General features: G+C 45.2%; 1 protein-coding gene across 1 annotated transcript in view; it reads right to left on the bottom strand.

Annotated features, from left to right (window-relative positions):
* Nucleotides 1-654: 654 nt before the first annotated feature.
* The window catches only part of CAPRIN2 (caprin family member 2), a 125028-nt gene continuing 110884 nt past the window's right edge, over nucleotides 655-14798 (bottom strand). The window contains exons 19-21 of the mRNA XM_077469014.1: nucleotides 2791-2891; nucleotides 2147-2210; nucleotides 655-1732 (exon numbers count right to left, since the gene is read on the bottom strand). Of these exons, the coding sequence (XP_077325140.1) occupies nucleotides 1176-1732; nucleotides 2147-2210; nucleotides 2791-2891 (722 nt within the window). The 3' untranslated portion in view covers nucleotides 655-1175. The remainder of the gene's footprint in view (nucleotides 1733-2146; nucleotides 2211-2790; nucleotides 2892-14798) is intronic.

Below are 14798 nucleotides of genomic sequence, written 5' to 3'. Positions count from 1 at the left end.
TGCCAAGGTTCGTCATCACTGCCCTATAGCCATGTCTGGGCTTATCAAATAGCAGGGGCCACTTGGGGGAGCCAGCCCTTTTTTATTAAATGCATGTTTCTTTAAAGCAACTAGTGGCGGTAAGGAGAACTTGTTTGGAAGTTTTTGTTCATTCTTGATTAGGATTTAAAGTGGTGTTGCCACCAAAAAAATAAAACTACTTAAAATTCGTAAAAAAAAAAAAAAAAAAAAATAATTGGCAAAAAAAAAATTTTTACTCACCTCTAAATACCGGTTGCTAGGGGGTCCCTCGTAGTCTGCCTTCTTCATTGCCCGGGCTGGTGAGATCACTTCCCCTCGCGCCGCACATTCACCTGGAACCTGTCATGTGTCCCAGGTGACTGTACGGCGTATCACGGCGCCCTGCGCCGCTCGCGCATGCGCAGTGGGTGCCCGGCTGTGAAGCCACAGCCGGGTGCCCACAGTATGCATGACGGCGCCGCGAGGTGAGCGAGGGGGGGGCTTCGTTCCCCCGCATCGCTGGACCCTGGGACAGATAAGTGTCCGATTATTAAAAGCCAGCAGCTACAAATACTGCAGCTGCTGGCTTTTAATAATAATTTTTTTTTTTTTAGGGGGTACCCCACTTTAAAAGACCATAAATGACACAGAAGATTGCAACCAGTGTTTATTTAAAGCAGTTCCACTCCATACAAACACCAGCAGACCTTGCTACACACCAGAATCCTTATTTAAGTGACAAAAACCCACACTTTCCACCAAAGCATTTTGGGATGACTACATTTGTGCATACAGATTTAGACCAGATAACATTTCCATGGTATTGTGGGGAACACCTAAAGCTGGCCATACATTATAAAATGTTCTTTTAGATTTACCAAAACCACACATGTCAAACCTAAACACTTTCAATTTGTATGCAATCAGGCAAGCCCTTGCATTACATCGTTAAAGGTAAATCTAAAAGGAAATTGAAAAAAAAAAAAAAAAAAAAAAAAATTGTATAATGCATGGCCAGCTTTAGACCATAGAAACTCTGCATGGCCTATCCAGGTCCAGTCCTTTAATGGGCCTATATAGTTCCAAATCACACAACTGCATTGGTAAAAAAAAGGAACCATTTACCATTACTTAAGTTGCTCATGTACTGGCCCCAGCACCAAGAAACTGGCTGGTCAATCCTGGTACAGTAAATACCCAGAAAAAGTGGAGTACTTCCAGCTACTGCCATAAATTGCTCCTCTGTGTAGCCGTAACCATATCTGGTCACCTTGGAAAAGTTGTAGGACAGCATGGTTGCTGGCTGTTTCATGGTCAGGAGCACCATCATTGGCATAGGCTGAAACCATTACCTCTTCGTTCTTCATCAGGTTGACGTACAGTGGAACATTGACAGCAAGCTTTAGCATATGAAAGATGAAAACATATGTGCCGTTAACAGGACACATAAAACGGCCCATCTGGAAATCAAAGGTGTCTCCTAGGTTGTTGAGCAAGAGGTCAAAGGTAATCGGCTGATCTAGGGTACCTGGAGCAAAGTTTGAGGTCCTGGCAGCAGAGAAGGCAACCCTCATTTGTTGGGGGAGGGGGTAAACATGAACAGGAAGGATGGTGGCTTGGTTGTTCATGGACATGTCAACTGACGTCATGTTGCGGGAATCTCCTTGGCCAGAGTCCGTACTGTTGAAACTTTCCTCATGTTCTGGACTGCCAAGCTGAGTGTCGTTCCAGTCTGAAGTAAAAATACATTTCAGTCATTTACTGTGGACAGTTTACAGTGCCACCTACCAAGCACACAGAGCTATGATTGCTCAAGAAAAAAAAAAAAAAATAAAGCCATTGAGTTATTGTGCAAATTGTATGATCACCACTATATGAAAACATTCAAAGTCATTCATTACAGGCTATTAAGCCTGATCACACTGCCAAAAAAAGAAAAATTCCCCAAATGTATGCCCAGTTTTGCAGATTTAATTGAAATGCATTTTGTATTTGCATTTACTCAAACATATTTTAAACTGAAATATTTGAATTTATATTTGAGGTTCATCGCAATTATTGTTAAAATTAGGCTGTTAACCCAATTGGCTAGTTGGACCCTACTCAGTTTTACTTTCATCCTAGGGTGCAGAATATTAGTACTCACTTCTTGCAGTAGAGCGTGTACTAGGCGTGACACTTCGCTTGTGACACAGATGGGCATTTGCATCCTAGAAAAAAAAAACGAAAAAAAAAAAAACAAGCATTAGATCAAAGTTTGCCCTTAAGCCACTCACTGGCTTATACTATATTGAAGGCAAGTCATTGCATTAAGTGGTGTGTTGCTTAAAGCCCCCCCCAAAAAAATGCATTAAAAATAAAACCCAAGCATGCATCTGCATACCAATATGAAAACCTAATCTTATTCATTAAGCTTTGGCTTCTACTTTCAATTACCATTTTTGCTACTTTATGGTTGAGTAAGGCCTTGGTAATGTTAAGCAAAACCTCCAATGCATCCTAGGAAGGCTCCTCACCAGTGCCTTCTCAGATGCGCCCTGTCACATGTTCCAGGGAGAAGACCCAAATACCTAGGAAGTGATATTTATTAATTAGTGAACCCTCGCTGAAAAAGTGTGCCATGAGCAGAATGGCGAGGGAAAATAAAAAGTATCTTAACAAAAATTCTGCAAAAGTATCAGTTTGCATATGGTCATTACCAAGCATTTCTAAAAGTACCCTTGTCATTTTTAAGTGAAGACCAGAGAATTAAAATCATCAAGTCAGCAATTCAAATAAAAATCTACCTACCCGTGATATGACCTGAGTAACTGGAAAGTCTCTCCCAGGGCATGGGCCATGTCCATACATTCCATTAGGGACACATTGGGCTCCTCTAAAAGTTTCTGGACCTGCAGGAAAAATTTGTTCAAGATGTGAAAGCTGAACAAAAAGGCAGAGGGTGTCAAAACCACACAGAGCCCGTTACTGTGCTATTTTGCTTCAGGGCTAATGGAGAAAATCTCAGTCTACAGTTATTGGATTCTTTTTAACTGTACTTTAACATCTCAGTTATTCATTGTGGACATTTGTTATTTATATAGTAGCGGACATTGGGAACCATAAGTCACACTCCCATATCACCACTCACCTTTCGGCTTCTCTTAACTTCGGGAGATATTTCCCCAAATCCTAGACTGCCATCATTCACCTTTGCTATCAGAGGATGGGGGTGCTGGGTATGTTGGCCAGACGCAATCCACACAATTTCATTTCTATTCCTCTTCAGCCTAGAACCAAACTCCCATTTTCCTGTGCTCTTTGGAATACCCACTCTAACTCCGTTCATGACTTATTTATCACAAACTCCCTGAACCTACTTGCAATTACCGAGACCTGGATTCAAGAATCTGACCTTCCTTCTCCTGCTTCTCCCTCCTATGGTGGCCTATGGACTCACTCTCCCAGGCCTAATGGACAGAAAGGAGGTGGTGTAGGAATCCTATCCCCCTCAAAGCACTTTTCAGGTTCTTAATCCACCCCCCTCTGTCCCTCATTTGAAGCTCACCATGTGTTTATTTTCTCCAGTTTCATTGAGAATTGCTGTGATCCATCGCCCCCCTAGACCGGTAGCAAACTTCCTTGACAACTTCTTGTCTGGCTACCCTACTTTCACTTCTGAAATTCCAACAATTCTTGGCGACGTCAACATCCCTGTTAATTTTAACACTCCCGCTACTTCTAAACTGCTGAGCCTAACCTCTTGAACTAAAACAATGGACAAGCTCATGCTACCTATACACTCCGCACAACTTTTCCAATATTATTTTTCCTCTCTCTGACCACCTTATTCGTTTCACTCTGTTTGCTACGTGTGTACGCGGCATAAGGGTAATAGTTTGGTAGTTTGAAGGCAAAGAGGAGGCAGACTATCCGGCGGACTTAGTCTGGCGGACTTTCTGAACGAGCTACTTGACCACACATGGTACTTTTGCAGCGGATTAATATGGCGCACTAAGTCCACCGGACTATCCGCCGTACTTTTGAAATGAACGTACTCGCCCACACACGGAGGAAAGTCCGCTCATTTTGAGCGCGTCTCCAGGTAGCCGGGGCCAGCGAAGGAGGAGTCGCTGGCCCGTCACCTGGTATGGACTTAAAGGAGAAGCCCTACGCCGAAAAATCGGCATGGGGGTCCCCCCCAGGTCCATATCAGACCCTTATCCGAGCATGCTACCGGGCCAGCAGAGAAAGGGGGTGGGGACGAGCGAGCACCCCCCCTCCTGAGCCGTACCAGGCCGCGTGCCCTCAACATGGGGGGGTGCCGCGCGGCCCCTCCCACCCCAAAGCACCTTGTCCCCATGTTGGGGACAAGGGCCTCTTCTTGACAACCCTGGTTGTTGGGGCCTGTGGGCAGGGGGCTTATCGGAATCCGTGAGCCCCTATAACAAGACGCCCGAAGTCGGAAGAAGAGGGCGGCGGCGAAGAAGAAAGCCGGGCTCCTCTGCTAGTAAAAGAGCTAGCAGAAGATAGCGGAGGAGTCCGGCGAGAAGACCCCGAAGACGGAAGAAAACCCCCGGAGCTGTGCAATAAACTATTTTAACCCTTGTGTGTTGTGTTTTTTTACTTTTTTTTTTTACAAGTGAATGGGTAGGGGTACATTGTACCCCATACTCATTTCACATAGGGTGGCGGGCCAGGATCCGGGGGCTCACGGATTCTGATAAGCCCCCCGCCCGCAGATCCAGACAACCAGGCCAGGGTTGTCAGGAAAAGGCCCTTGTCCTCAACATGGGGACAAGGCACCCCCCCATGTTGAGGGCACGCGGCCTGGTATGGCTCAAGAGGGGGGGCGCTCACTCGTCCCCACCCCCTTTCCTGGCTGGCCAGGTAGCGTGCTCGGATAAGGGTCTCATATGGACCTGGGGGGGGGGGGGGGCGACTCCCCTTAAAGTCCATACCAGGTGACGGGGCCAGCGACGCCTCCTTCGCTGGTCCCGGCTACCTGGAGACACGCTCAAAATGAGCGGACTTTTCTCCGGGTGGGAAAAGTCCTTTCATTTTAAAAGTACGGCAGACTGGCACACACACAGCCGTATTGTCCGCCGAAATGAGTCCGGCGGACAGATTGGAGTGCAAAAAATACTTTTAATCCGCCGGACTTTTGGGTAAAAACACTGACAAAACCCAAGACGAGACAGTGGAAACTCCCAAAATTCTAGTTTGTATCCTAGAGACACCATGGAGATGACCCATCTGTCCTGAATTTCCTTTTGCCAGACGTGTGAGTATTGCAGAAGTCTTCCCCCCCACTCTGGCGAGGGGGGGCGCCCGTCGATGAGGTTTAGTATTCTGCTTCGCAGATTTCTGGCTCCAGGTCTTTTGTGCTTGGGTGTGACCCTGAGGTTTTCCTCTAGAGTCTGACGGCGGAGGCTGTCGCCACTGCCTAGAGGCGGAAGCCCCTGGCACAGGAGAAAAAAAAAAAGTCAGTTTAAAATGAAGGATGTTTATACTTTGACTGGCAAAAGAGTACTCTTCCTACTAGAAATAGTTTGGATGCATTTGTGCAAATCCTCCCTAAATAGTCGATCCCCATGAAGGGAAACTAATCAGAAGCCTTTTGCAAGGTGCTTTGGCTGACCAATTTTTTTTTAACCTAAGGGTCCTACGCATGTGTATTAGCACAAGCATTAAGCATTTGTGCATTGTCTACTGGACAAGTTAAAATCTTTTATTCACAGTCGAAATCACAGCGTCAACTGCTGGTACATTCCATCTTTTGGTGAATTTCTCCATGGGATAGAGAACTGAGAATCTCTTTAGAGAGAAAATGCTTATCCGGGTGATCCCATTCAGCATAAATAAGCTTTTCTAGTAATGCATGGACCGAAAATGTATGAAAAGGCTATAAAAGGTTTTAAAGAACCCAAGGAAGAAGCCAAACTTTCAGCTGACTGTTAGGGGTAGCATGAAAGTGGAACAAACCATCTCCGCAATCTGAGAGATTGCTGGTACAAACTTACGAATTTGAAAAGTTCATCAACTGTTTCCTCCGCAGAGGAATAATCTACTGGTTTTTCCTTGTGATCGCCTGAGGATAATACCTCATCCTGTACCCACTGTTCCCTTGGTAAATGGTTTGAGGTGGTGGAGGGGGACCTAGCATGCTTCCTATCCATTTGGATAGAGGATGCGAATAAAGCTGCTAATATTCCTTCTAGGCTTGCAGGGCAGAGGAAAATGCATCTTCAGTCATGTATACAGGGGCTGAAGTGTGAGAAGCAGTTGCACCACCAATTGGTTCCAATGTTATTCACCCTGGCTTGCCATATCTGGCATCTCCCGAGAGGATGACAGTGTGGAGGCTTGACTGGAGTTCACAGTGCCTGGGGGTGGTTTTGGTACCTTTGTGGCAACTCCTGAAGCCATAGTGCCAAGCACAAAAGCAGAGGCACTCTAGTAAAATGTACCATTTGCTGAGCAATAGTCTAGCAAAACAATGCCACCATAAACATCAGCTTGATGCCAACAAGGTATTTCCTGTATACACCCCTTACGGGCCTTAGCTCTCCTGTGTGACAGACTTCTCTTCAGTTGCTCTGAGATCTGACAATGAGAGCATCTGTTTTATAACAAAGCTTCAAGTGCGAGCCTGATTGGCGTCCTCAGTAGGGATGAGCCCAACACCCCCCGGTTCGGTCCAAAACCTGCGAACGTAATGAAAATTTGCGCGACCTTTAGAACTCCGTTAAAGTCTGAGACTCGAACGTTCAAAATAAAAAGTGCCAATTTTAAAAGGCCAATATGCAAGTTATTGTCCTAAAAAGGGTTTGGGGACCCGGCTCCTGCCCCAGGGGACATGCATCAATGCAAAAAAAAAAGTTTTGAAAACTTCAGTTTTTTCCGGGAGTACCGATTTTAAAGAGGAAGTAAACCCGCCCAAAAAATTTCCATTTTAATAATCTTACTCTAATACTGTACATCAGCCTTCATTCTATTTATGTTATATCGCAAAACGAGCGCTGTAAATACCTTTTTTTCTCTTTTACAAAATATCCTCCTTCCGGGTATCTCCCGCGCCATTTCATATTAGGGCTTTGACGTCCGTTCCGGACGTCATTTCCGCCCTTAGTTCGATTTCACTCCGGAAATCTCGCGCATGCGCCGTAGCGTCAATAGAAATCCTAACCAAGCCTCGATCTCGGTTGCCGTTACTAAGGCAACAAAGCATTCATTCCCCTGCGTGACGTCTTCAGTCACAAGGGGGAGTGTCAGGAAGAGCAGGGATAGGATTACAACGCGAGACTTCTCCTCTGCCGCAGTGAGGAGAATGCCTCGTAATAAAAAAAGGCAGAGAGGCAGGAAGATGAAAGTCGGCAAGACAGTATACGCCGCATTCGCACGACCACACAGCGCAAGCGCGGCTGACGTCACGGAAACGTAAACGGCGGTTTTTACGAAAATGTGACAAGTAAGTTCACTTTCTCAGGCAGCGATCAGCTGCCTGAGAAAAGTATTATCTAACAAGCTAAACATGTTTAGGAGGGTTTACTTCCTCTTTAATGACGCTTAAAGTGAAAAAAAAAAAAAAAAAAAAAAAAAAAAAAAAAGATATTTCTAACGGAAAAAAAATGAAAACTGCTTGAGGTTTTAATGTAATGTCTGGCCCCGACAATATGGGTGAAAATCATTGAGAAAATTGGCATGGGTAAACCCCCCCCCCCCACCCTCCACATTACCAGCCCCTTTGGGTCTTACGGATATTAAGGGGAACCCCATATCAAAAAAAAAAAAAAAAAAGAAAAGAAAGGCATGGGGGCCCTATATACTCAGAACAGTATACAGGCGGTGCAAATAAGACAGGGACTGCGTAGGTTTGTCGTCAAGTAGAATCTGTAATTTTGAACTGGTACATTTTTAACCAGTTCCCGACCAGCCCACACCGATGTACGTCGGCAGAATGCCATGGGCAGGCATTTTGGCGTACAGGTACGTCCAATCTTTAATGCCGCCCTGCCATTCCGAGCTCGCCACAAGCGGCGCGCTCGCGTGCTGGTCGGGACCCGTGAGTCTGGTCGCGGGTCCCGTGGACTATCGCCACGGGCATACCGGAAATCGTCTCACGGGGTGGCTGAATGGAGAGATGCCATTGTAAACAGCATCTCCCAGCTCTGCCTAGCAACAAGTGACGCTGATCTCTGCTCCATATGATTGGAACAGAGATCAGTGTTCACTAAATGAAAGCCCAGCCCCCCACAGTTAGTAACACACCCCTAGGAACACTTAACCCCTACACTGCCACCCACTGTTTAACCCCTTCACTGCCAGTGTCATTTACACAGGAATCACTGCATTTGTATAGCAGTGATTGCTGTATAAAATGACAATGGTCCCAAAAATTGTCAAAAATGACCGATGTGTCTGCCATAATGTTGCAGCAGAAAAAAAAAAAAAAAAAAAAAAAAGACAAAGTAGGGGCTAGTTTTATGGCATTTTTATTAAACACTAACTTTTGCGCAAACCAATCAACTGCTTATTGCGATTTTTTTAACCAAAAATAATATGTAAAATGCGTATCGGCCTAAACTGAGGGAAAAAAGGTTTTATATATTTTTGGGGGATATTAATTATAACAAAGTAAAAAATGTGTTTTTTCAAAATTGCTGCTCTATTTTTGTTTATAGCGCAAAAAAATGAAAACTGCAGAGGTGATCAAATACCACCAAAAGAAAGCTCTATTTGTGGGAAAAAAAAATGACGTCAATTTTGTTTGGGAGCCTTGTCGCATGACCGCGCAATTGTCAGTTAAAGTGTTGCAGTGCCGAATTGCGAAAAGTGGTCTGGTCTTTGGCCAGTAAAAAGGTCCGGGGCTGAAGTTGTTAAAGTGTAGCTCCAGTCAAAAAAAATTATTTTAAGCTTTTTGGAAAACAGTGAAGGGTCATCACCCCTGTAACTTTTTGCTGTCTGTGCGCCCCTTCAGAAGATTTCACCTCGCTTTGTCCCAATGACAAACGTTTTTTGAAAGTTTGGGGTTTAGTAAAACAAGGATTGGGATAAAGCATCAGTGGAGAGGAGACATGTTTTTCCCATATTAACTCTTACAGGAGAAAATTTCCCTTCCTAGGGGTAGATTTCATCTCACTTCCTGTTGTCTCCTTGCGTTTGCAAGGAGATGTTTGTAAGTTGGATGTTTGAAAGTAGGGGCCTGCCCTATATGCTCTGCAGAAATTTGGGCCTAAGGTGTTGGTGTTGCCACAACACTAAGCCCTCAAAGTGACTCTTGGTGGGCACTGAAACACCCTGCTGTGAACTATGTCAAGAATTGTAATTACACGACATTGTTGAACAGTGGTAGAAAGACTGGGCCTGTGGTGGTGATGCTGGTGCCATAACACTAAGTCCTCACAGTTACTCTTGGTGGGTGCTGGAACGGGCCCTGCTGTGAAATATATCAAGAATTGTAATTACATGCACCTGTTGAGGGGGGGCATAAAAATTGGGCCTTAGGCACTGGCGCCACAACACTGCAACACCTCAAACTCTAGTTGGAGAGCAGGAATGGGCCCTGCTGCAAAGTATTGGATCAAAAAAATAGGATTTTTTGTACTCACTGTAAAATCCTTTTCTCTGTAATTCGACCAACACAGCTCCTCTTAGCCATTGGGTTGATACGCCCACCTTTAGGAGAATACTAGGCATTACATGTTATGTAACACACAGAACTTTCCAGTTCCACCCGGGGGGGGGGGGGGTCCCTTGGGTAACAACCCCCCCCCCCCCGCCATGCAGTCATCGGTACATCAACAAGCAGTATAACGTAAAGAGAAAATGGAGGGGCGGGTGCTGTGTCGGTCGGTGAATTATAGAGAAAAGGATTTTACGGTGAGTACAAAAAATCCTATTTTCTCTTATATTCACCGACCGACAGCTCCTCTTAGCCATTGGGACGTCCAAGCAGTGCCAAACGAGGGGTGGAAAAACAGCATAAAAAAACCTTCATTCACCATGGCAAGTGGGAACTAGTGAAACTTTACCCACAAAAAAAAAAAAACAGTGCAAGGAATAATCCACCATAAAACCAGGGTACCCTCAACAGGAGTGACTACCCACAACCGCACCAAAAACTGCAGAATTTAATGCAACAGTGCATTAACTAAACGGTACTGCGTTTATAGAAAAAAAAACAGGAAGAGAAAAACATTGCATACTCAATTGCAATTATACGGCCGCCTGCAAAATTTCAAATTCCAAAACAAGCTTCAGCCGATGCACTGACATCTACCTTGTAGAACTTTGTAAACGTGTGGACAGATGACCAGGTAGCCGCTTTACACACTTGAGCGACAGACTATTGGCGTTGGAAGGCCCAAGACTTTCGATTGCCCTTGTGGAGTGGGCTGTGATCAGAAAGGGGGGCACGTGCCCCTTCAAGGCATCGGCTTGAACTACAATCTGTCTGATCCACCTGGAAATGGTGCCCGATGAGACTGGGATGCCTTTCTTTGGACCAGCCACCGAAACAAAAAGAGTGACTTCCGAAAGGGAGCAGTGAGACAAATACACCTTAAGAGCCCGAACCACATCCAGAGCGTGAAAGGCCACCTCCTTAAGACGTGTCAGCTTAGGACACAGATAACACGATGTCCTCATTGAGGTAAAATGCTGAGCCCACTTTCGGCAGAAAAGACTGTTGCGGATGCAACAGCACCTTATCCTTGTGGATAACCAGGTAGGGCGACTTGCAGAACAAGGCCACCAGTTCCAAACCCCTCCTGCCCGATGGCCACTAGAAAGACCACTTTCTGGGAAAGTCAGAGGGATCTCCCCGATATTCTCAAATGGTGGTTTTTGCAGCGCCGATAGCACCAGGTTCAGATCCCACAGAGGTAACAGTGGACGCACCGGAGGGACTACATGTCGCACCCCTTGAACAAAGGTACTTACCAGTGAGTGACTCCAGGGGTCGTTGGGGAAAAAAAAAACTGGAGTTAGTACTTACCGGTAACCCCTTTTCCAGTGGTCTTCCAGGACAGCCCTTGAGAGATGGAGTCCCTTTTATCGACACAGGAAACACATTGCCACAGTTCAAAAGGCAGTCCCTCAGGTCCCTGGTCAGTCATTCACCAAGAACGGAAGGATGGAACTGCAAAACATATAAACCATGACAGGTAACAACATTAGTACATCACTATAATCAAAGGGTGGGATCGTGCTGTCCTGGAAGACCACCAGAAAAGGAGTTACCGGTAAATACTAACTCCAGTTTTCCCAAGTGTTCTTCCAGGACAGCCCTTGAGAGGCTCTCCGAGTACTTACCAGATTAGGGGGGGACCACGGCCTGGAGGACTTTCCTCCCAAAGGCCTGATCCTGACTAAACATTAGGTCCAGTCGGTAATGCCTTGTAAAGGTGGAAAATCTTGACCATGTGGCTGCTTTACATACCTGCTCTGGGGTGGCACCAGCTCTTTCTGCCCAGGATGCAGACAATGCTCTTGTGGAGTGAGCTTTCACACCCTCAGGAGGATTTCTATATAAGGCCTTATACCCCTCTGCTATAGCTAGCCTAATCCATGGTTACTTTTTAAGCTTTTTGCCCCCTACGCTGCCTGGAAAAAAAGGACAAAAAGGGAGTCAGATTCTGAATGGATTTGTTACTTTTAGGTACTCTAGAATACACCTCCTCACATCCAATAAATGAAAATGTTGTTCCTTCTTATTTGCTACATTTTGACAAAATGAGGGGAGGACAGTATCTTGTGACCTATGGAAGCTAGATGCTACCTTTGGTAAGAACCCAGGGTCTGTCTTTAGAATGACTGTCTTCTAGGATCTGTAAAAACAGTTCACTGATGGAAAGGGCTTGGATTTCACTGACCCTACGGGCTGAAGTGATTGCCACCAGGAGTACTGTCTTAAATGTAATAAGCCTTAGGGAGGCCTCTGAGATTGGCTCAAAGGGTGACCCCAAGAAAGCTTTTAGCACAACTGCTAAATCCCAGGATGGGACTGTTGACTGACCGGCTTACGTCTAGCAACTGCCTTACAGAACCTAGTGACAAAAGGATTTTCCTGTAAGCATTCATCTAGGTACACACTTAAGGCAGCTATCTGTACCTTAATAGTACTTAGAGTTAACCCTTTGTTTATCCCCTCCTGTAAAAACTGTAGAATATTAGCCGTATTCATGTTTATTTCCTTACAGCTATTCAGCCAGCTATTACATTTTCTCCAGACTTTTGTAAATAGCCCTCGTGACTGGTTTGCGACTCTGAAGCAAGGTCGTAATTACCTAGTCTGTCAGGCCCTTACTCCTTAAGATTTCCTCCTCAGTAACCATGCTGAAAGCTTCAGCGTGGCCACCTGCGGATGTTAAAGAGGTCCCTGCGACAGGAGGTCCTGTCTGCAGGGAAGCCTTAGAGAAGGACAGTCTGTCAATTGTAGTAACGTTGTGAACCACGGTCTCCTGGGCCAGAACGGTGCTACTAGGATCAAACAGATATCCTCTGAGGAATCTTGTTAGGACCCTCGGAATGAGATGAAGAGGGGGGAAATGCATACGCCAGACTGAAAGTCCACAGAGTCTGCAAGGCATCTACAGCCAGGGGCTGATCTCCTGGGCTTAGCGAGCAAAAACTGAGAACCTTTGCATTCTCCTTGCTTGCAAAAAGGTCCACTACTGGTTTTCCCCAGTGAGTTATAAGATTGAATAACTGGGTGCAAGGACCACTCTTGGTTCGAAACTTTGTCGACTCAAGTCTGCCATGCTGTTCAGCTCCCCTTTCAGGTGTACAGCAGAAATGGATTCCAGATTGGCTTCTGCCCACTGGAAAATGCGTCTGGCTACAAACATCAAACATGAACATCTGGTACCTCCTTGTTTATATATGCTACAGCCGTCATGTTGTCTGAACGGACTTTTAGATGGTGACCCTGTATTGTGGACTGAAAAGCTAAAAATAGCTCTCAGGATTGCCGTTAGCTCCTTCCAATTGGAGGAGAAACATTTCTCTTCCAGGGTCCACTTGTCCTGGACCCAGCTCGAGCAGAGGTGGGCTCCCCAGCTGCTCGCATCTGTGGTCAGTGTTGAAGTGATAGGAAGGACCCAAGGAACCCCTTTGTCTAGGTTCTCCCTGTCCTTCCACCACCAGAGAGGGAGCGTTTTATTTTTGAGGGGGATCGATACCTCCTCCAGATCTCTGCCCTTTAATTGTTCCAACAGAAACCCCTGAAGGTCTCTTTGGTGGAACCTGGCCCATTGTACGGCTGGAATAGCTGCAGTCATAAGACCTAGGACAGACATTACTTCCCTCACTGTACATTTGGGGCTGTATTGAAGAAAAGATTTTCTCTGCCACAGATTGTATGAAAAAAATTGGGAAATAGATTTGGTGCTATACCCTTCAGTTAAACAAATATTTAAGTTGTGAAAAAATGAGACAAAAGTGTGGAAAAAATAATAATGAATTATCAGCACTCTGGTAAATAAGCCCAAAAAGGTTAAATCTTTTTAAGTGCCCTGTGTCAGCAAATTAGGTTAGATCATTCTAAGTCCCCTATATCAGGTGCTTAGTGTGCTAGTGTCACTAAAAACATTCCATAGAAAATCACAAACATATTTGTAAATGCAATGATAAACGTGCAGATTTCTATTGCAAGGAATAATAACAAAAATACAAGTGAAACCGATAAAAGTAAAATTAAACATGAAAAGCAAAACTATTTTAAGATTCCAGTCAGTGAAAGTCCCACGTTTATAAAAAAAGTCAATTTGATAAGTGCCAAAAGATAAATAACAGGCGACTGATGATAAATAATGGTGAAAATCTTCCGTGATTATCTTCAGAAAAAATAAATAAATTAGATAGATATCTATCTCGCAGTGCACAGTGAATAATAATGTGATTGCCCTCACCAGAGCTCTTACCCCAGTAGGGGTGAAACAGCCGCCACTGTGCTGCTCTCTGGCAATGCTTTCGCTGTTGTCCTGGGAGACGCCTGCTCTTCCGCTGCTGTTGTCCCAGATGAGGCTGCTAAAGTAAAGCCACATCCAGATTACACAGCTATTCAATCGGCGCCACGCCCCCTTACTAGCTATACACTTCAACCAACCAGCGGCCTCAAAGATCGTCCCAGTCAATCTTTTCTTCCGGCAGTACAATTTTCTGATCTACAGACTTGATCCAGTAACCTAAATACAGGATCTCCTGTGTTGGGGTTGTCTTGGATTTCTCCTGACTGACAATCCACCCTAATCGACTCAGGCTGAGTTGAGTTAACTCCAGATCCTGAGAAAGACTCCCCCCCAAGTGGGCTGTTAGAAGCAGGTCGTCTAAATAAGGAATAATCGAGACTGACTGAAGCCTCAATGGAACTAGTGCCTCTCCGAGAACCTTGGTAAAGATCCTCGGGGAGGATGATAGACCGAAGGGGAGCGCTCTGCACTGAAAGTGTTAAACTTTTGTGTCTATCTGCACTGCCATCCGAAGGAATTTTTGGCATTCCTCACTTATTGGGATATGCAAATAAGCATCCCTTAGATCCAGGGTAGCCATAAATATCTTTCTGGAGGAGATTTTTTATGTAATAAATGGACTCCATCCGAAATCTCTTGTAACGGATGGAGCGGTTCAGTGGTCGGAGGTTCATAATTAGTCTGAACCTCCCCGACGGCTTTTTTACCACAAAATGTGCCAGTAAAAACCGTCCCCTTGATCCTGAATAGGGACTGGTGTCAATACTTCTTGATCCACCATTTCCCCCATCAGTAAAGGTAAGGCCCTGGCCTTTTCCGAGTGACTTGGGAGTTTTGTCACCAAAA

The sequence above is a fragment of the Lithobates pipiens genome, unplaced genomic scaffold (assembly GCF_037356315.1).
Source record: "Lithobates pipiens isolate NorthernLeopardFrog02 unplaced genomic scaffold, aLitPip1_a1.2 Scaffold_8, whole genome shotgun sequence".
In the NCBI taxonomy this organism is placed as follows: Eukaryota; Metazoa; Chordata; class Amphibia; order Anura; family Ranidae; genus Lithobates; species Lithobates pipiens.
The sequence above is the reverse complement of the archived record's forward strand: the minus strand, read 5'-3'. Positions and strand labels throughout refer to the sequence as shown.